This window comes from Topomyia yanbarensis, chromosome 2 (assembly GCF_030247195.1).
Source record: "Topomyia yanbarensis strain Yona2022 chromosome 2, ASM3024719v1, whole genome shotgun sequence".
NCBI classification, from domain to species: domain Eukaryota; kingdom Metazoa; phylum Arthropoda; class Insecta; order Diptera; family Culicidae; genus Topomyia; species Topomyia yanbarensis.
Genome location: NC_080671.1, coordinates 387,825,780 through 387,849,398, shown reverse-complemented (window position 1 = coordinate 387,849,398; position 23,619 = coordinate 387,825,780). Strand labels below are relative to the sequence as shown.

The 23,619-nt window shown below is 41.0% G+C and overlaps 2 protein-coding genes across 3 annotated transcripts; one reads left to right on the top strand and one right to left on the bottom strand.

Moving 5' to 3' along the window:
* Positions 1–6,931: 6,931 nt before the first annotated feature.
* Positions 6,932–19,345, top strand: LOC131684738 (uncharacterized). 2 transcript variants are annotated; one of them, XM_058967863.1, is made up of 11 exons: positions 6,932–7,064; positions 7,161–7,565; positions 7,633–7,793; positions 8,183–8,333; positions 8,394–8,659; positions 8,873–9,014; positions 9,076–9,258; positions 17,176–17,382; positions 17,462–17,581; positions 17,643–17,819; positions 17,885–19,345. In XM_058967863.1, the coding sequence occupies exons 2-11, from the start codon at positions 7,496–7,498 to the stop codon at positions 18,211–18,213; spliced, it is 1,806 nt and encodes a 601-aa protein (XP_058823846.1). In that variant the 5' UTR covers positions 6,932–7,064; positions 7,161–7,495; the 3' UTR covers positions 18,214–19,345. The 2 variants fall into 2 exon arrangements, with proteins under 2 accessions (XP_058823846.1, XP_058823845.1); XM_058967862.1 differs by having other exon boundaries at positions 6,956–7,565.
* Positions 19,346–19,468: 123 nt separating this feature from the next.
* LOC131684739 (uncharacterized protein C1orf131) lies at positions 19,469–20,273 on the bottom strand. Its single transcript, XM_058967864.1, has 2 exons — positions 20,166–20,273; positions 19,469–20,095 (listed from the first exon to the last, which is right to left on the bottom strand). The coding sequence occupies exon 2, from the start codon at positions 20,082–20,084 to the stop codon at positions 19,485–19,487; it is 600 nt and encodes a 199-aa protein (XP_058823847.1). The 5' UTR covers positions 20,085–20,095; positions 20,166–20,273; the 3' UTR covers positions 19,469–19,484.
* Between the last annotated feature and the right edge of the window lie 3,346 nt (positions 20,274–23,619).

The following is a 23,619-nucleotide window of genomic DNA, read 5'->3' as shown; positions in this document are numbered from 1 at the left end:
TCACCAATACTCTCAAACAAGTACACTACTAACAAAGTATTGGCGATTTGCGGCAAAACCAAAATTAGTCATGCGACACCTATGATTCAGCTCATGAACTGGTAAAGTGATACAGTTTGCTTTTTTTCACCCGCAAGTGAGTGGTAGCTTACAACAAAAACTTTATTATCTTCTCGGAAAAAGCTTACAACTGCCAAAATATGAATGAAACGAGTAAGAAATTTAGTTTTATTTGCAATTATCCTGAAATTACAGCCATTTGCACATTACAGCCTATTTGGCTCATACATTTCTTCGAAATGTATTCGGGGTATTATTGTGGTTATCAAAAATCGTTCCATAAATAAAGTTCCAACTTGAAACCGAGACCCAATCATTACCAATGTCAAACTCCTTCATATTTTGGACTACGTAGGAGATTCAGTGAAGACTATCAGAGAGAAGGATCGGCTGTATATGATACAAAGCTGACACTTTCCTATTAACCAGATATATTCTTTCCTCGCGTGATCCGGAGAGTTGCATGAATTTACACCATCTCATGAAGGTTTAGCTTAACTTAGGAGGAACTGGAAATGATGTTGCGGCGGCTACGATGCTCAACAAATTACATTTTGGAACAGCACACATATAGCTCTGCGAATAATATTAGAAACCACTATGTTTTACAACCTTTTCGCAAGATGTTTACTGATCATCTTATAAAATGATGGTTTTCCATCATTTTCATAAACAATTATCAACAAATTGATCGGTGATTTGGTGTTTAAAAGTTATTTTTTTACCAATGTTTACAGAAAATATATGCACTATGACAGAACAGAATCAAATCAGCAACACTTTGCTTCCAGCGCTATCTGTGAGCGGTTTCAACGTAGAATCGCCAATAGCCATTCTAGATTTATGTTAATACGCTGATAATTTTTTCTATTCTATTTTTGATGTTTAATTACTCTACACTTTTATCTACTACAGGTACTAAGGACGATCTTCGACGGTGTGCAGGAGAACGGTGTGTAGCGGCGAAGGATGAACCACGACCTCGCTGCACTCTATGGCGAACCCAGTATCCAAAGGTGGCCAAAGCTGGAAGGATACGGTGGGTAGGGCATGTTGCAAGAATGCCGGACAATAATCCTGCAAAGATGGTGTTCGCTAATGATCCGGTTGGTACAAGATGGCGAGGAGCGCAGAGAGGGGCGTAACCGATGTTGGAGAGCTGCAGCTACAAATCGAAAATTGTGGAGGCAAATTGTTGATTCAGTGTTATCATGAAATTGATGTTGAACTAAATAAATTAATGAATGGTTCTGCAAGTTTTCCTTTTAAGACAAATGTGTATGGGAAAATATCTTGGAAAGATAACCATAATGTTTAGTGCAAGTCATATTGTTTTCTTGTAGCTTTCAATAGTCGTTAAGGGACCATCCATAAATGACGTAGCAGTTTTTGAGTAATTTTTATCACCTCCCTCCCCCATCGTAGCATTTCGTCACAAACCTCTAAATACCCACCCTGATAATTACGTAGCTTGACGAAAACTCTCCCCCCTCTCTGATTCCGTAATTTAAAAAAAAAATGAAAAACGATGTTAGTTATTCCCCTTTTAAAAAGCTACGTAGCCTGACATGACCCCCTACCCCCCTGTCGTCACACATCATCACAAAATGCAAAACTCCCCCCTCCCACATATAATGCTACATCATTTATGGATGATCCCTAATGTTGAATTGAATGTGTTGTTCAGCAATATTGTAAAACTATTCATATCTAGATTTGTAAATGCTAGAGTATATGGTCGGTGTTAAGTCAGACCGGACTAAGTGACAGTGCATTAATTTCGAGAACAAACGCGTTTAAAGTTTAAATCGCAGCATCCTTTACATTATAATTGGAAAATAATTTTTGCCATAATTCTTGTTTATTGTTTCATATTTCAAATCTGGTAAAAGTGGAATGTAGATGAAGAAATTCTTTATCCAATGCTATCATTAACTCATTTTTTGATGTTTTGCGACTTAGTCCGGTCTGACTTAACACCGACCATATGATCTCGTAACACTTTTATGCATTTTTTTTTGCTAAATCACTTAAGTTAAAGACTCGTTAGTAATGATACGTAGAATAAAATAAACATAGAAACAACTGGCGTTAAAGATTTTCTGTTAAAGTAAAAGAGCATCATGATTTTAAGATAGATTTTTATAAAAGCACTAACATCATATATTCCAGTGCGGGTTATCCTCTTGCTCAGATCAGATGTTAGAAACCGCTCCGCTGCTATAGCAGGGTAAGTAACCAAATTTACCCGCGCATTGTTTTGTCTATTTGCTAAAGCAAAAATTGATACCTACCTAATGTGTGAAACGTGAACAAACAATCGAAGAAACACCCTGAATGGGTCATTCGAAAGGAACAGAAAGAACGAGGTTTCAAGTATCAGAGAACTAATGGTACTTTTGCTCTTGCTCGAAGCATATTGTCTATCTCGAGATAATCTAGCATTTCGTCGAGTTCTTGCTATATGGGATACAAACTAGTGGCAGAACACTTGTGATGCATTTTTAAAAATCAGCGAAATTAAATGCATTCATTTCCATCAAAATAGAAATTCATAATGTGTTTTGCGTTACGTGCAATGTTTTTGCGTTGTGTGCAATGTTGTTTGCGTTGCGTGTAAGACGTCAAAACCCTACAGAAAAACTAGCCCTACATTTAACAAAACGTCGAACAAAGTGGATCAGCGTAGGACGCTTGTTAAACAAACTTTTCTGCGAGGCAGAGTAAAGCTGATGCAAAAATGGAAATTAAATGCATTTTTTTCAATTTGATGCAAATTTGTTGTACATTCTTAGAGTGATCTGCACCTAGGATACAAACGAGTGCGATCGAAACAAAAAGAAACGTCCAAATTTTTCTCACTCGCTCTGATGCAAACTAGATGGGCGCGTAACTCAACGCACGATTCGGTGGCGCATGGCTCAAAAGTCGTGTTTGGGCCTAGGGGTGGCCCTTGATGTGGGAAATTTGCAGCTTGCTGTTGATGGCTGGCACTGTTTATAAATGTCCGCTGACAACTAAAACTCTTGGATGGACCACTCAAAACAAACCGCAAACAACTTATGTGGACTGTATTTTGGAAAACCACTTGCAACTGGATGTGAATTTATTGGAAGGAAAAACACTTTTTGCAATTTATTTGTACAGTTGTGATTCGCTGGTTGGGCCACACCTCTGTCCAACTAACGAATTTGATACGTTAGTTGGATCAACTGACAGATGTCAAAAACTCTCCAAAGGAGACGTTAGTAGTGTAATTTCATCTATTCACATCTCTAATAATTGTCAGATTGATTGTCAAAGTAAATTTGACATAAGATTTTGACATTCAGATGCTTTTAAGTTGGACAACGGTCCAACTAGCGGAGGTCCAACTAAAAAGCGGTTCAGTTAAAAAGTGTCCAACCAGCAAATCACTGGACTAGGATTCAATAGCAAGAATCCGTATTGTGGTTAAATACGTCAGTCTTGAAGAGGCAGGGCCAAATGTATAAGTAAACAAATAGGAATTGCGCCCTTCTAAGGCCATAGGAAATCTACACCGTATCTCAGGAGAATAGGGAAAAACTTAAGGACTAAAAGGGACAAATTTTCCCGTAGCGATATATAAATCGCGCGGGCAACGTGTAGCTTAAAGATAACGTTTGTAAATATTTTCTGAATAAATTAAGTTCCAAAGTTTAAAACAGTGAATCCTCACCAATAAGAGAAAATTCTTTAAAGTGAAAAACAGGAAGAAACAACGGCAGGAGAAGTGGCTAACTCAACTGGTAAGAAAATCAAGTGAACCATCCTTCTTTGTCCTCGTCGTTACAGGGATCATCCATGAATTACGTAGCATTTTCTGAGTGATTTTTAATACCCCTTTTCCCAATCGTAGCATTTTGTCACAAACCTATAAATACCCCCTGGTAATTACGTAGCTTTACGGTAACCCCCCTCCCCTTATCACGGTAAAAATTTAAAAATAAAAACGATGTTAGATGAAACGGGTAAGATTGTCGTGACATCAGGTCAACCCCTATTCCCCTTTAAGAAAGTTACGTAGCATGACATGACCCCCTACCCCCCCCCCCCCCCCTTGTCGTCACACATCATCACACAATACAAAACTCCCCCCTCCCCCATATACGTCATTTATGGATGGTCTCTGTTTTGTCAACAGTTGTTACGTCATTTAATTAGCAATGGACTGGAAGGTGAAGTATATTTTTCAATATTAAGAGCCATAGTACTCAAGGGAGAGCAAGGAGTTAAACGGAGAAAGTTTAGAAAAGCGTGGAAGGATCATATATGCAAGCTTAGAGCTTACCGGCGACTTAACTTTTTGTCTGCTACCGTAGGAGTCAAGATCTTTGGCATTAGAAATGTGAATCACCTGAGTCTACGGCATGTCCGGACAAGCGTAAAGTAACTTGTTACTTCATGCTGTCGGAACCGACTGATGTACCTGATGCTGTCTCTGTTTTATCTACCAAATAGCGATACTTTTTCGTTAGTTATAATAGATCACTTTAATTAATGAATAAAAAAAGATATGCTAAACTTCATTCTTTTTCTTGGTTTGACATCATTGGTTTTACGGACCTAATCATGTGTTAGTCGAGAAATAAAAATTAAATGCATTTTTTCTAATTTGATGCAGATTCGTTATACATTCTTAGAGTTATCTACCCCTAAGTCAAGGATGATTTTCAGATATTTGTGAGTTGAGTTGAACTATATCACGACCAAGACGTATTCGTGGTCCATCGGCTTTCCTTTGGAGAATATTATCCTACCAATTTTACTTGTGTTCGTTTTTTATTTTTTGCTTGCAGAGTCCTTCGTTATGTTTCCGGAGGAATCTGGTTGCCTTTTCCAATTTTGTTCGAATTCCGACCAATTTGATGGAACTGGCAACTCTGCATGCTCAATTTTCGAATCTTTCAATTTTTCTGGCAACAAAATTTATGCTCTTGTTTTCATTTGTTCCTGCAGTTATGCTTCTGGTAATGTTTTGTTTCGATTCCATCGAGCCAGAGATGCCAGATTTGCAGACAAGTCTGCAAATTCGCGGACTTTTCATTTAAACTGCAGATTTTTTCGATGACGCAGATATTTGCAGATTTTTTAGTTTGGTTGCAGATATTTGCAGATTTTTTAGTTTGGTTGCAGATATTTGCAGATTTTTGAGTATAAAGCTTTTGGTTACACTAGCTTTCCTGACATTTTTTGTTCTTCCCAGACTTTTAAAATTATTATTGCAGACATTTGAAAAAAGTACCTGGCATCTCTGCATCGAGCACTGAAACTGTCAAAACGTGAATCTCGAGCAATTTTCTTCATGCAGCCACGTCCCGAATAGAATTTTACAATATAGCATTTACCCTATAAGCAATCATAAAACAAATATTGTAGTTATTATTGTTTCAACATTGTTCTACGCAGAGTTTTCGCAGTTGGTTTACAATAAAATTTCATGTAATAACAATTTTACTGTTAATCAAAAAACTGATATAGTAAATTCACATTAAATTTTACTGTTTTCGAGAAAAAAAATGTAGGGAAAAAATCGATCTTTTCTATGTTAAGATACATAACCACCCCCTTTTTTACTGTAAAAGCCAATTTTACATTGGAATGTACTGTAGAAACGGTGAAGTTGATTGTTTTTGTATTGTAGCATAACACTATAATTTACTGAAAATTATTGTAAAATTACTGTACTGTCACATTTTCAAATCATGGTTTTGTTACTGTACATTTCTATTCGAACCATCCTCGGCCATTCCAAACCATTATCCAGTAATGTTAAAAGTTCGAATTCACTCCGAACAAACCTATGCCAATTTTTATGAATCCAAGCAGAATTTCAAATTATATCAACGCTTTTTTGTGAAAAGGGCGATACTTACAAATGTAAACATAAGGCTTTTTTCATACATGCGAATGAGGGCTTTAAAACGCAACAAATTAACCTAAAAATTTGGATTCTACGATATTGCTTTCTTAAACTACAGCAAAAAATACATCGGGCAAAACTGTATTTTTGTTTGTTTATTTAAAGTTTCGCCCTCCACGCTCCATGCAAACAAGAAGGGCGATACTTATTTTGATAGTAGTTTAGAGGCGAAACTGTTTTTTTCGAATTTTTTTTGGATAATCAAGCTGATACCAGCTGTAAATAGTAACAATGATCGCTCTTGACAAAACCCGGACGAAATCGGTGGTGTAATACGGTAGTTATTGTAAAAAAACATAAGGGCGATACTTCAATGCTGATAGGTGGGACCGAAAAAGTAAACAATCGCCAAAGGGGCGATACTAATATTTTGTCGATTTAAATAGCAAAAACAAATTTTAATTTAATAATTTCAAATACTTTATGCAGTTTTGGGTTTAGATCACTGAATCATGCAATCTAGGATGTAAAAAACACAATAGTTCTTAAATAGGAAAACCAAGCCTTGAAATATTCACTATTGATTTTCTGTGAATGGTGTCACTGCTAGTATCGCCCTTTTCAAGAAAAAGCGTTGATATATTCATTTCATCAACAAATCACGGAGTGTCGTTCCCCTCGGCACTGATTTTAAATTACACAATGCGATAGGTAACCAAATAGTTGAACAGTTAACCCAGCAGAAAGATGTGGTTCTATTAATTCGATTTCATAAAATGGTTTTGATTTATCATTTTACGTACCAAAACATACAACATGTCTTTAAAGTCAACCCTCTTCCGAAAAGACCTGGAAAAACCAAAAAGATCTTATATCTAGCTTAATGACCCAATTTTTCTGTGTAATCATAAACTCACCCGTTTTGATTTGTTTAATCTGATCGTGTAAAAAAATCACACGCAAAAAAGTCTAAAGTCACGTCCTGCGGCCCTGTCGAATCCAAAAGTCATCGAGTAGTTTTTTTAATCGTTTCGCTTTCAAGTCGATGATCGGTGGTGTGTGTTTTTGTAAGGAATATTATTAAATTTTTATACTATAGTTTCTGCTTAGCCATAGCCTGGTAGGTGTATTTATCATTTAATTTGTAGCCGCTGAAGCAAACGCGTATAAAGCTGGAACGTAGCTGGATGAATAATAATGATCAAATTTACTATAGAAATTTTGCCCCAAACGCAGGCTTAGGAAAAACAAGGAGTGCACCAGTAAGGAGTGAAATGGTTCACGGTAACGTTAAAACTCAGGACAGTGATTAGTAGTTTTTTCAAAGTATCAGGAGTTTGAAGAAATGTTAGGAACCTAAAACGTATAAGAACTTGAGGGTTTCAGCTCAAGCACGTAATAGATGAAAACTTTTTGCAGTGCGATAGTATTCTGACTACTATGTGAACTATTTCCAATCAGTGTTCTTATTAGTATTGGAACATAACTGCGGTGTGATTAGAAATTATTAAAACATAATTTGTGTGATAAGTGATTACGCAGGCAAAATAAATGGGAGTGTTAGTTTCCGAAATGCTACTGCTGATTAGCGCTTTGTTGCTGCTGATAGCAACCAACCGGGGTGAGTCAGAGTTTTAGAATTAAATTAACACTTTTAAGGCAACTTTGTTTACTATCCCCACAAACAGTTTCGGCAACTACTTATAGCATCAATTTGACAACCTCCGGCTCGGTCGTACTGGGAGGAACTGTAGAGTTTCATGCCGTACTGTTGACCGATGGAAAACCAGTGGAGGATCAATATGAAATCATTTGGTCTGACAATTTGAATCCACCAAACACTCAAAAGGTATGTTTTAGAAATTAAAAACTTACTAGCTGTAACCATCATTGTTAAAGAAGAACGTCCTTAAGATGGCTCGCCATTTTTTGTTAACTCTCCGGAGGTTGTGTAAATCACTCACTTAAGCTAGTGCTTAAAGACGATTTCGTTGAATTTTCAAAGCGACGTGCATGCAGTGCACTAGCACGAGTGCCGGAAGGTTACCCATAACGACACGTTCCAGCGATTAATACAAACTGATAGGAAACCTTCGACTAGTGTAAACAAAATTACCATTGTTTCTAGATGAAAAAAAGTTCCGAATGAAAAAGCAAAAAATGTTTGCAAGCGTGGAAAATCAAAATTAGCTCATTCTCATATTATGGATTTATTTCCTTTGCTATTTCTTTTCTTAGGGTGAACTCAGAACGCCCAACTGCAGTTGGACCATTACATACCGGAACAACGTAAATGCAGGCAATTATCAGGCTACTGTTATCTATCGGCGGTTCTATATCATCACCTATTTTGAAGCGGCCCGCAAAACCATTGATTTCAACTTGACAAGTGAGTAAATGGAATCTTGCCTTTAATTGTCTTTATTCGTTTTTTTTTGTTTTTGAACAGGTCTTCTCAACGGGCAGATGCGACTAACTCAGAATCAGTCTGTCGTTGATACGGATTACGTGTCAAGTTCACTGGTGTTGAATCAAACAGTCACGTTAACCGAAAGCGATGCACTGGTGCTAGCAAAGGCTACCTACGTCCGAACTTATTGGTTCATCAACTGTCAATATCTAGGCCCATCGGATGAGTTTACCAGGTTGAGCAATTTCACAAAGGAAAATGAGGAGTACACTATTGAGGCACTGGTGGTGGCGTCGTTCGATAAGGTGCAGTTTTTTTCTATTACCATTCGCATAGTCAACATGAAAATTACCTGTATGGCAAATCCTTCAACACCTGGTCACATCATTAATATTGTTACGTTTTATATGCTGTTTATGGTTTACCACTAACGATAATATTGTTGGAACCATATTTTAGAAGGACTTTGTACCATATCATTAAAATTGTAGTGCAATACTTAAAGATTTTTTGTACAGCTTCCAGAACCAACAACGACTACTACTACTACAACAACTACTACAACAACCACTACAACTACAACAACAACTACTACAACGCCGCCTACTACGACGAGTTCGACTACTCCATCAACTACTACGTCGACGACTACAACAAACGGTATGACATAAGCAGTTAACCGTTCATGAAGCTAGTCTAATTTGTTCTTTTCTATACCTAGCACCATCCAATGATACAACAACCCTGTCGACAACCAGTACCTCTACTACAACACCGGCTATTACTACAACTTCTGTCAACCCGGTGAATGCTAACGACAAGAGACGTCGGCGACAAGCAGACTCCTTTGGCGATGTACTTGCCAGCGTCAGTCCGGTGCTGCTTGGTATGGTTGATACTCAAAGTAAGTGCATATAACTTTTTTCTGCACTGTAACGGTCGAAACGGAAGGCCGAGACGTACTCTATGAATTTGTTGTTGTTTGCATGAAATTGGAATACCGACAGCTATAGAAAAATTTGAGCTAATGTTTACATCGAGGGTTTTGCTATTTTCCCGTGCGGCTAAATGTTTGCTATCACACAGGCAGTGTACAGGAAATATCGAGAGATGAATCAATAGCACCAGCTTCCACCTTACTCGATCTGTACTGCCTGTAATTGCATATTTGTACGTACCATGGGATTTCCCATTGGGTACAAAGAACCTTCTAAGCTTTTCGCTAGTGGATGGACTGCGGGATGGTTTCTCGGAAACTGAATTGCTATTTGTCCATCAAGTAGCACAATAGGTGCTTTGGTCATCCGAGTGAAGCTTATGGCGTTTTCGTTTTTTCTTGGTGCTACACCGGTGTTGTGCAAAAAAAGAGATAGCCTGATTACACCCAAGTTTGAATGAGTGTAGCACCGACTACACCGGTGTAGTGCAAAGTCAAAAACGAAAACGCCATTAGTTTGTCTAAGAATACCGACAGTCAATTCAATGGACGTTGTTGAACTTATGGAAATTCGCTAGCTTGCGCCTTAGAATCACGAGCGTGTCTGGATTCTGCGTATACTTTCTGCTAAATTTGGTTTTCAACGTGACATATGTCCATCTAGAATAGAAGATTCAGCAGGACTGCATTTTTGCGCAAGAAAGGTTATGCAATCACTCTAAAAACCGTCTGTTTAACCGATGCTCGGAGGGCCGAGTTGTAGTAATACCATTCGACTTAGTTAGTCGAGTTCGGAAAATGTCTGTTTTTAGTAAGGCCTAAAAGTCTGGTCTGTAGTCTATTGGCACTGTATGAGAGGAGTCTCCATCTATTAAGTCACCGTTTAGTTCTCGTCTGAGTGAGCCGTTTAGCTGCTAATTTTCTTGAGCCATATACCTCCTGTTTCCGTGAGTCATTTACCTCCCAACCTTATCACGATTTACTCGCTGAAAGCTCCCCGACGGAGGAATTTCTCCCGACACCGATACCTGCATTTTTGAGCCATTTAGCTCCAAACTTTATCGAGATCTACTCGGATATTATCCGGTGGTGAAACTACCCTACTCAGACTAAGAGTTTCCCAACGGAGGAATTTCTCTCGGTATCGATGTCTGTTTCGTGAGCGAATTAGAATCTACCCACTTTGAATTCCACGGCGGTGGATTTATCCCGATACCAATGTTTGTTTTCATGAGCCATTTGGCTCCCCGCTTCGCCCCAATCTACTCGATCTAGTCGATGGCGGTGGATCTAGCCTACTCAACTATGGTGTCGGGGCCGGTTTGTTGTTTCACGGCGGCTGTCGAGTCGGCGGCGCTGCTTTGCCACTTCTTCTGCAGCTCGTCACTATTCTGTTGATCGAATGCCAGATATGCTAATCGTGGTACATCTCTTCGGCGATATTGTCGACTCCGGGCGAACTTAGGATATTCGATGACCTCGTATTCCGGTGTCTCTTGCACGATCGCACACTCTAGGTAACGGAGAGACGAAGCCTGTCCAAACCGATGCAAGTACTTCCGAAAGCAACCGTGCCCGGACAAAAACTGCTTTAAATAGAAGTGCAGCTTGCCATGCCGCCTATGCACCCACATCGACACATTTCAGATGAGTCGGTGGATCTACCTTCCTTTCTCCGCGTTGTCCCACTCTTGCTACCACGTAACCAAAAGGTCCGTTCTGACCAGTCTCCTTGCATTTCGTGTAGAATTCCACGTTCTCAGCCAGAGTGATGCAGATGGAAATCATCCCGCCTCCGACGATATCGTTCTGTACGTACTGGCGACACGAATAGTCATTAGGCGAAATGTTCTTGTTAACTTCGTTTGGTTCCGCTTTGAGTTTTGCGCAGCAGCCCAGGCCGGTACGCTATACCTCAGTATTGAGGATGAGACACCCACCAAGAGACGTCTAATGCTGCATCTTGCTCCTCCATAATTCGGCATTCCTTGCCAATGCGTTATGTCCTCGCAGCCTTCTCGTATGCATAGTCAAAATGGCTGATGTAATTTAACCGATCGTCGACTATCACACCCAGGTGCATTAGCGCACGCATCGATTGAACTGAGCGTCCGTTGACAACGTCATCTGGAAAGCCGATCATCTCAACTCCCCTCATCAGTTGCAGTGTTAACACTCCGTTGTACATTATATTCCAGAGAGGTCGACCGAGTAAGGAGCCCTGATGTACTACCGCCGTGGCCCTAATCGACCTGTACCCATGCTCGTTTCGTAGACCAGTATTTGTTTCTGAAAGTAACTTTTCAGAACAGTGGACAAATAGTTGAACGCGTTCCTTATGTCTATCATCACCCGGGCGCAGTAGCGAATGCCCTATCTCCTTTGTTTCGATGACCATGCGGATAGCGTCCACCGTCCTTTTCCGGAATCCGAACTGCCTCTGCGATAGTACTTCGTCAGCCTATTGAGGATGACTGTCCAGAAGTTTACCAAGAGTATCCAGCAGGCATTGTTACATTACATGCCCTCGCTACTGTTTCCGACAGCTCATCGGCACTCAGAATTGGAGTCGTTACTACGAAGTGCTTCCATAAAAAGATCCTTATCGAAGTAGTCCTTTATTTTCCTGAAATCGGCGGCGCGGCACGGCGGTGCAAACCTCTAATCCAGCTTCCTAGTCAGCAGAAACCTAGTCACCAGAAACTCTTCTCCGTTTGTTTAGTGGCTCTTGGGATCAATCGTAACTAGCACATTAACCATCCGACTTTGATCTTATCCCTAGACCTCGACACCTACCGGTCGGCTCGTCTACCGTACAGCGTACAACGAGTAGATCGCGGCGAAGCGAGGAGTCAAATGGCTCCTGGTGTCCTGACAAAACTGGGTGCCCTTTGGTTCATGAAATGGACATCGGTACTGAGAGAAATTCCGCCATATTCTGTAGTCCTTGGCTGACGGCAAACATAGACTGGAGAGTGTGCGAGAAGTATCCCCATAGCGACCACCAGACGATTCGCTACCGCATCGGCCAATGAAACCCTGCTGCAGCACGGAGAAGTACGACCGGCAAGCTAAAGTGGAAAACGAAAGTCCCTAACAAGAACCTCTCTGATCAGTCACTTCGGCGAACAGCGGAATCAAGTACGTTTATGCAACTGATCTAACAAGAAGGACTGTGACGACTTGTTAAGTTACAATGCCACGAAAACTAAAGACATGCAGTAGACGGTGTGCAGTTTATTAAATGAGTAGCTCAGTACGCTTATCTTAGGCAGAAGTAAATGCGACTCGCAGCGGGCGTTTGTATATAACCCTCTAACACTGCAGCTACCAGGGAAAATTACAATCCTGCGTTCGCGGACGACGTGTCACTAACGGTGATGAGTGAGACACTTGGAGAAAAGGAGGTATCGATGACGGAGACAATAGACGCCATCGAGAGCTGGATGAACGGGGTCAAGCTGCAAATAGCTCACCACAAGACGGATGTGTTGTTGGTCAGCAACTGCAAGGCGGTTCATTGGATACTGATCACCGTCGAAGGGCACGTGATTGCATCGAAGCGTGCACTGAAGCAATTGAGAGTGATAATCGATGACCGGTTGAGCTTTAACAACGTTGATTACACCTGCGAAAATTCGGTCTGTTATCTAGTGTTTCTCCCGTCATCGATACTGCGATATGAGGTTTCTGCCTAGGGTGCGGCGCCATGCGGAAAGGCGATAAGCTAAACAGGACATTCCGGCTGGCACGAGTTAGAGTTGCGATTGGGTACAGAATAGTGTCTTCGAAGACAGTATGCGTTATCGCCGAGATGATCCCCATCTGATTCACCCTGGTGGAGGATATCAAGTGCTACAATTAAAAACCAGAAACGTGCGGAAAATGATGAAAATTGATTCGATGGTGACGTGGCAGCAGGAATGGGACAATACGGAGAAAGGAAAGTGGACCTACCGGCTTATATCAAACCTGTCGACGTGGGTCAATAGAAAGCCCGATGAGATGACTTTCCACCTAAAACAGCTCCTATCGGACCACGGCTGCTTCGGGAAGTATCTTGATCGGTCCGGATACGCAACGTCACCATTGTGCCCAGAGTTTGAGAACGTCGAAGGGAAACCGGAGCATATGGTCTTTGAATGTCCGAGGTTTGAAGCGACGTGCAGGGATCTACTTAAAACGGGAGGACAGGTCAATAACCCGGATAATGCAGCCTACAGAATGACATAAAGACGTAAAGACGTGGAACGCAGTCAACAGAGCTATGATGTAGATCATTACCGTGTTACAGCGGAAACGGCGTGATGTACATCGAGCAAACGGTTTCGGGAGAGCAATCACCTCCAGACAACTCTCCGCAGGAATAAGCTAGATCCACCGCCGAGGACTAGTCGAGTAGACTGCAACAGAGCACATAGTACGGGTCGTCGAAACGCCCGTACTATGTGCTCTGACGCCACACTCCATCCAGACAGGCCAGATCGACCGCATGCACCCCACCGGTTATTCCGATAGATATATAGCGAAAACCAATGAAGAATCGGTATTGGGAGAACTTATTTCGCTAGGGAACTCTGTCAGCGTGAGCTAGATTCAACGCTGGGGACTAGATTGAGTAGACCGCGACGAGATACCACCAGTCGCGGGTCATCGGGACAGCAGTGAACCAGACGCCTTGCTTTACCGGAATCGCCGAACTGACCTCGGCACCTAGCTGCTTAGCTTCGGGAGAACTCTCGCCGGGGAACTCTGTCGGAGTAGGCCATGTCCATCGTCTGGGATTAGACCGAGCAGTTTGTGAACAAGTCGGGTAGCTAAATGGCTCATCAAGGAAGTAGTGCTAAATGGCACAAGAAGAGAACTAAAGGGCTTAAAGGACACGAAGCCAAAGAGCTCAAGAAGTTGTGGTACAGAAACCAAAAAAGAATTGGTATCGGGAAAACTTTTCGCCAAGGAGCTCTCCGTCAGCGTACAGTCAGATTCACCGCCGGGAACTAGACTTAGCAGACCGCGACGAGACACCATCAGTCGCGCCGGGGTTCCAGCAAACCGGACGGCCTACTCCACCGGAATCACCGAATTGACCTCGGTACCTGGCGGGTTGGACAAAAAATATTCATATCCCGCCACTGCCGATACGCTTTCTTATAAAGTTAAGTTCAATCGCAGGCTTCTAACAGCACTCAGCTAGACCTGGATACCCTCATTAGATACAACAAACCCCTACCAGAACAAATATCATGTCTAACTGGGATCTACCCAGCAAACAAGCAAACTTCGTTTCAAAGCCAAGCGACAACACCGAGGAAGCCCCGATGGATTCAACCTCATCTCCAAAAGCAAACACGGCATGGGAACATTCCGCTCAAAATAAAAAAAAACTCGCTCGCTCGCTCACCCCTTCGAGTGAGAGCCGGGGTTGGAGAGAAGCCAATTCGCGACTCCGGTGTACAAGGTCTCGGCCGCTACACTCACAGGCAAACAACCAGTAACAGTGTTCCGACCCCATCGCTAATGAACGATACATACACTCTAGAGAAATAGGAACGGTTTCAGAGACTGCTTGGGGAACATAAAAATGCTAATCACTCAGTCCTACTTGATTTTTCCGGCCCTGTATATAAAACGTATGATGTGGCACCAACCCTGTGTCGTGGTTAGACAACTACAACGACTAGAGAAGTTAACCCATCTCTTCACCCTCGCTTAGCCGTCCGGCAGTCGCGCTAGTGCACGCTGCACTGAAAATCTAGCCAAATCAAGCTTAGAGCAGCTGCGGCTGCTCGTTCAGTGAGCCATTTGCACGACTTCCGGAGGGTTAACGCTTAAGCCAGGTTTAATCGTACTGGTCCAGGTTCACAAGGTTTAAAAGTTAGGCGAGGGTGAAGAAATCGGCCCTTAGGAAGCCAAAAGTAGGAACAAACTATCTGGGCTTATATAACATATGACCGGGCTAGCTTGATACGGAACTGCTGACCGTCGCACGAATTATGTCCTAACCGGTCAGGTAACCAAATAGGCGAGGTCTGCAACGCTATTAAACTAAAGGTCGAAACCAGCCTACATCTAAGACCAGTACATAGCGCCCCTGGATTTATCCATCTAATCCACAGATTTCGCTGGGGCCAGTTGGTAGTACATCGGAAGTAGCGTACATGTTCCAAGTCGTCTGTCGCACGCGCGCTCATCACTAAGTACAACACGTCGTAGCCGCTGGATAATGGTTGGAGGAGACCTAGCGCCAGCACCATTTTACCTTCGCCATATGAAGACCTTCATGCTTATCTCGTCACCCGCATATACAAACTATCGAAAGCCACTGCGATTCGCTGACAATCTGTTGGGTTTCTGATCTTTGTTGGAACACCGGAAACACTACTAGCTCACGGGAGACTTACCGTGAAACCGTTTACACAAAATGGTACTTTCCGCGGACACGAATCCCCTAAACTGTTAAATTCCGGCAGGTTAAAGGACTGCTGGACAGAGGGATTTCTCCCGATTGCACGCTGTTCACACGAAGGTAACCCACGAACACACAATCACCAGTTTCGATCCACCGGTGTGCCGAAGATGTCAAACGAGGCTCCTGGTGAACTACCTGGAGTTCACCAACCTTTGCATCCTCCACCAGTTTCATCCGTGACATCCTGGCCAACCATCCAGCTAGCGCTCTTATTTCCTTTTTGAGCTTGGCTCCCCGGACGTATTTAGGATACTTTCACAAGCACCGAATCCATTAAGCACCTCTGACAGGTAGAATAATATGTATAGCTCCGCAGGGTTCACGCCCAGCCTATGTTATTGATAACTCCTGGCCAAAACCTACGAGGATCGATACAAATCCTTACGGACTCTTCGCCCCACTCGGATTGGGTGCACAGGAGGTTGTCCATTGCCGAATTTACACCACACAACCAGCACAACTCGAATCAAACACCCATCGTAAGTGCACACAGAAACCATCCTATCCACGGCTCCTCCGGTTCACTCACTCTTAGTAGTTGTATGGGGAGGCTCTCCAAGTCTCATTACCTTTGCTTCGCCGGCTCCGACTCACAATTTGACAAAACAGTACTCATAATGCGCCCATAGGTTACACGACTCAAACACCCGTTTACGCGGCTTATGGTTAAATCTCATAAAAACAACGTAACACATTGTGGGAACAGTACATGAACAATATCATAATAAATATATCGTAGAAAACAGGTTTGTTGTTTGGATTGTATGCCAAATGGTTTTTAACAATGCGGAGCAATGCAATGAAAGCACCTATGATAATCAAAAAAATATTTTTGCTTTACTTAAATCACTGAGAACTGATATACAAGCACAGAGAACAGACAATAAGCTAGAACAAACTTTCCTGAAAAACCTGTGTAAACATTTAAATGAAAATACGTTGAAAATCACCATCACCATGGCAGGTCTCAGTGATACGAGTAAAGTTCTCAACTTGTGTAAGAAATAAAACTGTCGCTTTAAAATGACAACAGCGAGTAGCAACTTGCCACTGGTCGGCGCTTCGGTCGGCCAGTAATCGCAATGGAACATGTGTGCAAACTTGGATACAATGGTGATTCACGCATGCGAACCTGTATGCGAGGTTGATTTTCAACGTATTTTCATTTAAATGTTTACACAGGTTTTTCAGGAAAGTTTGTTCTAGCTTATATGTCTGTTCTCTGTGCTTGAATCCAACGGTTCAAAGAAAAAATAGTTTCAAATCCGCTACAGTGGCATCACTATTCAGGTCATAATTTATTCATAACAAAACGGAATCGCATGTAAAATGGCAAATTTACTTTGTATTTCATGTTTTTTCAAACTAAAAGATTAACTCAAATAGAGATCGAAGTAACTAATCTTTACTTTCAGATATAATAAACGGTGAACGAATTCCAGATCATCTCCTGGATCAGGTCGAGGACGACCAGGTTGTAGTTAGTCACATTATTAAAAAGGCAGATCCCAAGTTTAACATCGAAGACTCCCGGCAGCCATTTGTGTGCGGCAACAGCTCGATGGTTCCTCCAGATCCGAAAAAGACCTACGGTCATTTTGTGAGACGCATAGTTGTACAAAGTAAGTGTCCTCGGAAACAATACTTATTAGATGATGCTGGTCTATCTCTGACTATATCTGTTGTCCGTGTCTCTTCTAGATCCCATCACCAACCTCAACATCTCCGGACCACAGTGGGTTCAACAGGGTGACATGGTTGATCTAAAGTTTCAGTGTTCCGGTTCGCCGCCCTTCAAATTTTGCTATAATGTCAATCTAGGTAGCCTCAAGTTACCCGGATCTGTTATCGCTAAACTAATTAAATGTCAAAAAAATCGTAGGTCAACATAACATCACGGCCAACGAAACGTGCCACGAGGATTGGCTCACCAACATGGATCGCTGTAAGTTCCGCTTCCATCGTTACTTCTTTACTAACGAGCAGCGTTCATTGGTGATCTTCCTGAAGAATCGCGTTTCTGTACACATCACCCAAGTCGGGCTGCAATTTTACGAGAGTAAGTTCCCGGATGGCTTTCTTCCAGTACAGTAACAGAATAACGATTCTCGTTCTGATTTACAGATAAGCCAAAATCTCAATTATCGGTAATCGTGGTCCCGATTGGATTTTGTCTGCTGGCGGTCATTCTGGTGGTGTTCGGTGTAGCCTACTACATCCAAAATCGGGAACGCTTCATCGTGGAAGTAGCCGATTTTAACTTTGGTGACACGAACTCGTTGGATGACGATATGGAGTATAAGACATTCCAACAGCGGCTGCTTGACAGCTTGCGGGACTCCATTAGGCTGCCCCGGTTTCGCCTTGGGTCGGGCGGCGCCAACCACGATGGAGACGACATGTCCTCATCGACAGTAGGCGAGAGTTCACTGCGGTACGGCTCGATGACCTAAGGATTTATAGTTTAGGTTTGTTTTCCCTGGTCCCCGCGTACTGCCTCTGACTAAGAAGAGAGGAATTTCGTTTCGTCACTTAATATAATATTCATTTAAAGTTTTCAATCCGCCCCAATTGTGTAGTAAAATAACCTCAGGTTCATTAGAAAACGTCAGTTTCAATTAGCAGTATTCATAACCTGTTCATGTTCAGATCACGCCCGCACAAAGCACCTTTTTTGTGATGCGTATTATTTGCATACACAGAGTTTTTTGTGAAGTCTGCGGAATACATTCCGTCAAACTTTTATTCCATTTGTGTAAAATTCCAGCATTGCAGGAAATCGAGATGATGAATCGTCGTTTGAACACATGAAACTATTAAATCAGAAACATTGCTGAATCCCAAGTCTGCCGAGCTACCACACCTAACCAGCAAGGAACTTTTGTTTATCTACTTTCGAATCATGATTATATATAGTGATATTTAGATCATAAAGACTGTTTTCAAAAATTAAAAAGAAGCTATGGAAATTCCAGACTATCCAAAACCTAAGAATTCATGAAACGTGAACTACTTCGTGATCTGATGAATCTTTTTCCTCCATTGAATTATTTTGTTTACCTTATTAAACTTTATATGTTATATGTTACAAAAATGTGATACCCGAGGAATGATGCATGCGTTTTTTATATATTTTTTTAAATCATACAAATTCAGACCAGAAATGATCAAACGTTCTGTTCAAATTTTGCGTTATCAAACAAATTAAAACTAATCAAACCAGCACAGAGGTGTGATTATAAGTGTATATAGTACTATATTATAGATACAATCAATTAAAGTTAACTTTAGGACTTACTAATACGATCTTGCTGCTTGCAAATTACAAGTGCAGTAGGTGACAAAAAGATACGAATCGGTGATCTTTTACAAATCAAAGCGGTTGAGTTTATTCGCGATAATGTTGGAAACATACTATGCTATATAGATATTTGATGGCTTCTGGGATCGCTACAGTAGAAAGTAGATGTTTGCAAAAGCCCGAGTTACAGTGAATATTATGGCATGACCAAGAATAGAGCTACGAGAGCACAGTTTCGTTGGTAAAACTTATACGCTAACATCAGAATATACAAAATGATAAAATTGACCTCACAATTATTTTTTTCGAAATACCTTGGCTTGGTTCTTCCGTGAAGTAGTCGTTAACAAGTAAGCCGGGGGTTTCGAATGCAAACCAATTTTTTTCAAAGAGTAAAACATTTCAACTTGTTCCATACATTTATTACCTAATTTTCCTCCTCTTGCTATCCACGATCTTGGGGTTCACAACACCGTAGTGCTTGGTAACCGAGCCAGGATTGGCCGATTTCTGGCGAGTTCGCAGCTGCTGTTGCTGGAAGGACTTGCTTGCTCCAAAATTCTGCCCTTTCCGGCGCCGGTTAGACCGTTCACCTTCCTCCTTTTCGCGCTTTCGTTCTTCGATAATCTCTTTGTAGTTACGGTACGTGTTCTTTGGTGGTTTCGCACCCAACTTTATGGCCAACGCCACTTTTGCCGTATGTTTTGTTTCCTTATCAAAACCGGATATGCCAAAATTAATAACCTCCTTTCGTGCCCTGCTGATATCGAACGTCCGGTGATCTTCGCGTGGCTTCCGTTTGCGTTGATAGGCATCGGAAAAAATATCATCGATGTCGCGTCCAGTGTCTTGGTCACTCTCGTTGCCGTGGGAGCTATCCTCTCGGTTCGTTGGTTTCGGTATTTTCGGTTTATTGGCCTTTGCTTTGCCGGGTTCGAAGATGGTAACACTGAAGTCGTCTTTATTTTTCCGCTTCAGTAATAAAGATGCTTTGGTTTCGATGGGAATGAAGTCTGCAGCCATCTTGAATAATTCTATTACGAATACAATTTTTTATTTTAAATCTAGCATTAAACATCAACACATTCGAATATTTTAAAATACCTTGAAGATGAAATTTTATTTCACTCCATGCTGTTTTGTTCGGTTTGTGTTACATGAATGTTGACAAACATGAACGGGCCCTTCGGGAATTCCTTGTGTCAATGCTCAGCAATGTGGATGTGGGTACAAAAATTAAGATGAAGTGAAAGAAAGGTGGGAACATTTGACGCTTTTGAGTGTATTAGTTTTATATTTGCAAATTTAAGCATGGACAATAGAGTGGGACATGGTTATATGAAAAAAATTAAATTTCGCTCCGAGTAACTTTTTGGGTTCCATTTGGGTCCTAGAATAACTGTGCAAATTCTAAGCTCGATTGGTGAAACTATATTTTTGCGCCCATCGTTTAAAGTTTACATGGGATTTCGTAAGGGGAAATCGACTTTTACGAAATAATTCATCCAACAGTCGCCCAGTGCTTCCTAAAAATAAATCAATGTAAAATTTTTATAGCAAATTTATCAAGGAAACAAGGTCTCGAAGACTGAAAAACGATTTGACGATTGTGGAAAAAGTTATTAAACAAAAATCAACTAATGTTCTGAAAATTGATGAAAATTTCAATTTTCATAGCACCACTGCTGCTGACGGTCGAATTATATACAGAATTTTTAATTTTCTCCAATTTTGTACAAAAGAAGCCTCAATTTACCCTGAAAACTCTTGGGAAGTGACCAAACAGTTCAGATCGTTGATTTAGAACAGTAAAAGAGAGTCAAAACAAAATTATATATAATTGGACAGCCAAATGCAGTGGTGCTAGAAAAAATGAATATTTTTCCAATCGTCAGAGCATCAGTCGATTTTTGCTTAATAACTTTTTCCACAATCCGACAATTACCGTGGTATTACAACGCTAAGCGCAATTCCTAAGCTGTTTGAAATGGCTGTGTTGGAACCCATCTCCAGCCACTGCAAACAGTATATCTCCGAGACTCAGCATGGATTTATGCCGAAACGTTCAACATCTACGAATCTTCTGTCGTTCACAACATATGTTACAGATGCTATGTCGGACGGCCTTCAAACTGATGTTATCTACACGGATCTTTCAGCTGCTTTTGACAAGATAAATCACGCTATTGCAGTGGCAAAATTGGATAGACTTGGCTTTGGTACTAATATTCTCCGTTGGATGCAATCGTATCTCAGTGATCGTCGTCTAGCAGTCAAGATAGGTGATTGTGTATCCGAAGAGTTCTTTGCTTCATCTGGTATTCCGCAAGGCAGCCATCTCGGTCCATTGATTTTTCTTCTGTATTTCAACGACGTTAACTTTTGTTTAGAAGGACCACGGTTGTCTTTCGCCGACGACCTCAAGTTATACCATAGAATACGGAATACTGATGATGCAGCTTTCCTTCAACGCCAACTGGAAACCTTTGCGGAATGGTGCGAGATCAACCGAATGACCCTAAACCCCAAGAAATGTACGGTCATTACGTTCTCGAGGAAAAAAACGCCAATTCGATTCAATTACTGTCTAGCTGAATCCACAATTGACAGAGCGAATTGCGTCAAAGATCTCGGAGTTTTTCTCGATGAACAACTGACGTTTAAACAGCATATCAGCTATATTGTCGCAAAGGCATCACGCTGTTTGGGGTTCATAATGAGAATATCTAAGCACTTTTCAGATATTTACTGCTTGAAATCTCTCTACTGCTCACTCGTTCGATCAACTCTGGAATATTGTTCAGTTGTGTGGAACCCTCATTATCTCAACGGTGTCCATCGAATTGAGACAGTACAGCGCAGATTTGTTCGGTTTGCCCTTCGTCGATTGCCTTGGAGCAATCCTCACCAGCTGCCAAGTTATGAAAGCCGGGGTTTGCTTATTGGACTCGATACATTGCAAGTGCGACGGGATCTATTCCGTGCTATGACGATTTCGGATATTTTGCAAGATCGAATTGACTGCCCCGAGCTTCTCAGTGCGATAAATATGAATGTTCGCCCTCGCGCCCTTCGCAATAATTTATTCCTCCGATTACCTCTTCGCCGGACTAACTATGGAGTAAACGGTGCCATCATTGGTTTGCAGCGGACCTTCAACAGAGTGTCATCCGAGTTCGATCTTCACATTCCACGTAGCAGATTACATGTTGACTTTTTAAATAGATTAAGAAATTATCATTAGGACCACACTGTGTCTGTTGATATTAATTAATTATAAATAAATAAATAAATAAATAAATCGTCAAATCGTTTTGCGGTCTTCGAGGCTTTGTTTCCTTGATAAATTTCCAATAGAAATTTTACATCGATTTATTTTTAGGAAGCAATGGGCGACTCATGGATGAATTATTTTGTAAAAGTCGATTTTCCCATACGAATTCCCATATAAACTTTAAACCATGGGCGCAAAAATATAGTTTCACCTATCGAGCTTAGAATTTGCACGGTAGTTCTAGGACCCAAATGTAACCCAAAAAGTTACTCGGAGCTGGAATCTAATTTTTGTCCCACCCTAATGGACAAGCCCGAACAGAAAGCAATATCGAAATTGATCGTAGAAACGAATTTACAACAGCTTTATTTTGTTAACAACAACTTTTCTTGTAACATCAATGTACTTATGATGTAGTCCTTCGTGCCTCCAAAATTTACAACGGAACAACAATGTAAATCGATGTTTTTGATTTCAGAATGTATGGGAAAAGATCATTTTTTCATTGTTACGGCCCCCCTTTTTCCGTGTAAAAATCGGGTTAACAACACTCAAAAAAAGTAAACGTTATGCCTATTGATTTTACACATAGATTTTTGCAATTAACGGAGGGATATAGACACTATTTGCTGGAACATAAACTTAATGTGTGTATTTACAAGAAATATTAATCTTACATTTACATTTCATAACTATTAGGCACATAAAATCCCATTCTATAACAATACACTGAGGAAAAAAATATAGTATTACTGACCGGGCATTTCTAGTTCATTTAACTATTCGTCAAAATAGTAGTTTCGACCATGAGTTTGATAATACCAAACTTCTGAATTGCAGAATATACTAGAAAACTTTATTACCACCTAACAATGCTGTTGGTGTTTATGACGTTTCGAATGTGGTCACTCCAACTATACATATACCATTTCTAAACTGACAATGATTTAGTCTTAATCACCCTCTGTGGTGATTTTGACTATTCCAGTGTCAGTTTTGAGATGCTAAAATTGTTAGAGTGACTATATATAAGTAAAATGAAAATATGAACTATTTAACGTATAACCAGTGTCAATGTCATAAATACTATTGTCTTCTTCGCAATTTAATAATAAGCCAAGAAGACTATATATATAGTTGATATCACAATGCTAATGTTGAAATAACTAAATACATTGTTTATGTGAACGTGACCCCCGGCAACATAACCTTTGGCGTATAGTATTTTTCAGCCGACTGTGCTTTATATTTGTGCCAACTATGCATCCTGTCAATTTTTTCATT

Coding starts and splice junctions, on each gene's coding strand:
- LOC131684738 (XM_058967863.1), top strand. CDS start 7,496: ATGGGAGTGTTAGTTTCCGAAATGCTACTGCTGATTAGCGCTTTGTTG. Junction 7,794..8,182: donor ATCCACCAAACACTCAAAAG/GTATGTTTTAGA, acceptor TTCTTTTCTTAG/GGTGAACTCAGAACGCCCAA. Junction 17,820..17,884: donor CGGGCTGCAATTTTACGAGA/GTAAGTTCCCGG, acceptor TCTGATTTACAG/ATAAGCCAAAATCTCAATTA.
- LOC131684739 (XM_058967864.1), bottom strand. CDS start 20,084: ATGGCTGCAGACTTCATTCCCATCGAAACCAAAGCATCTTTATTACTG.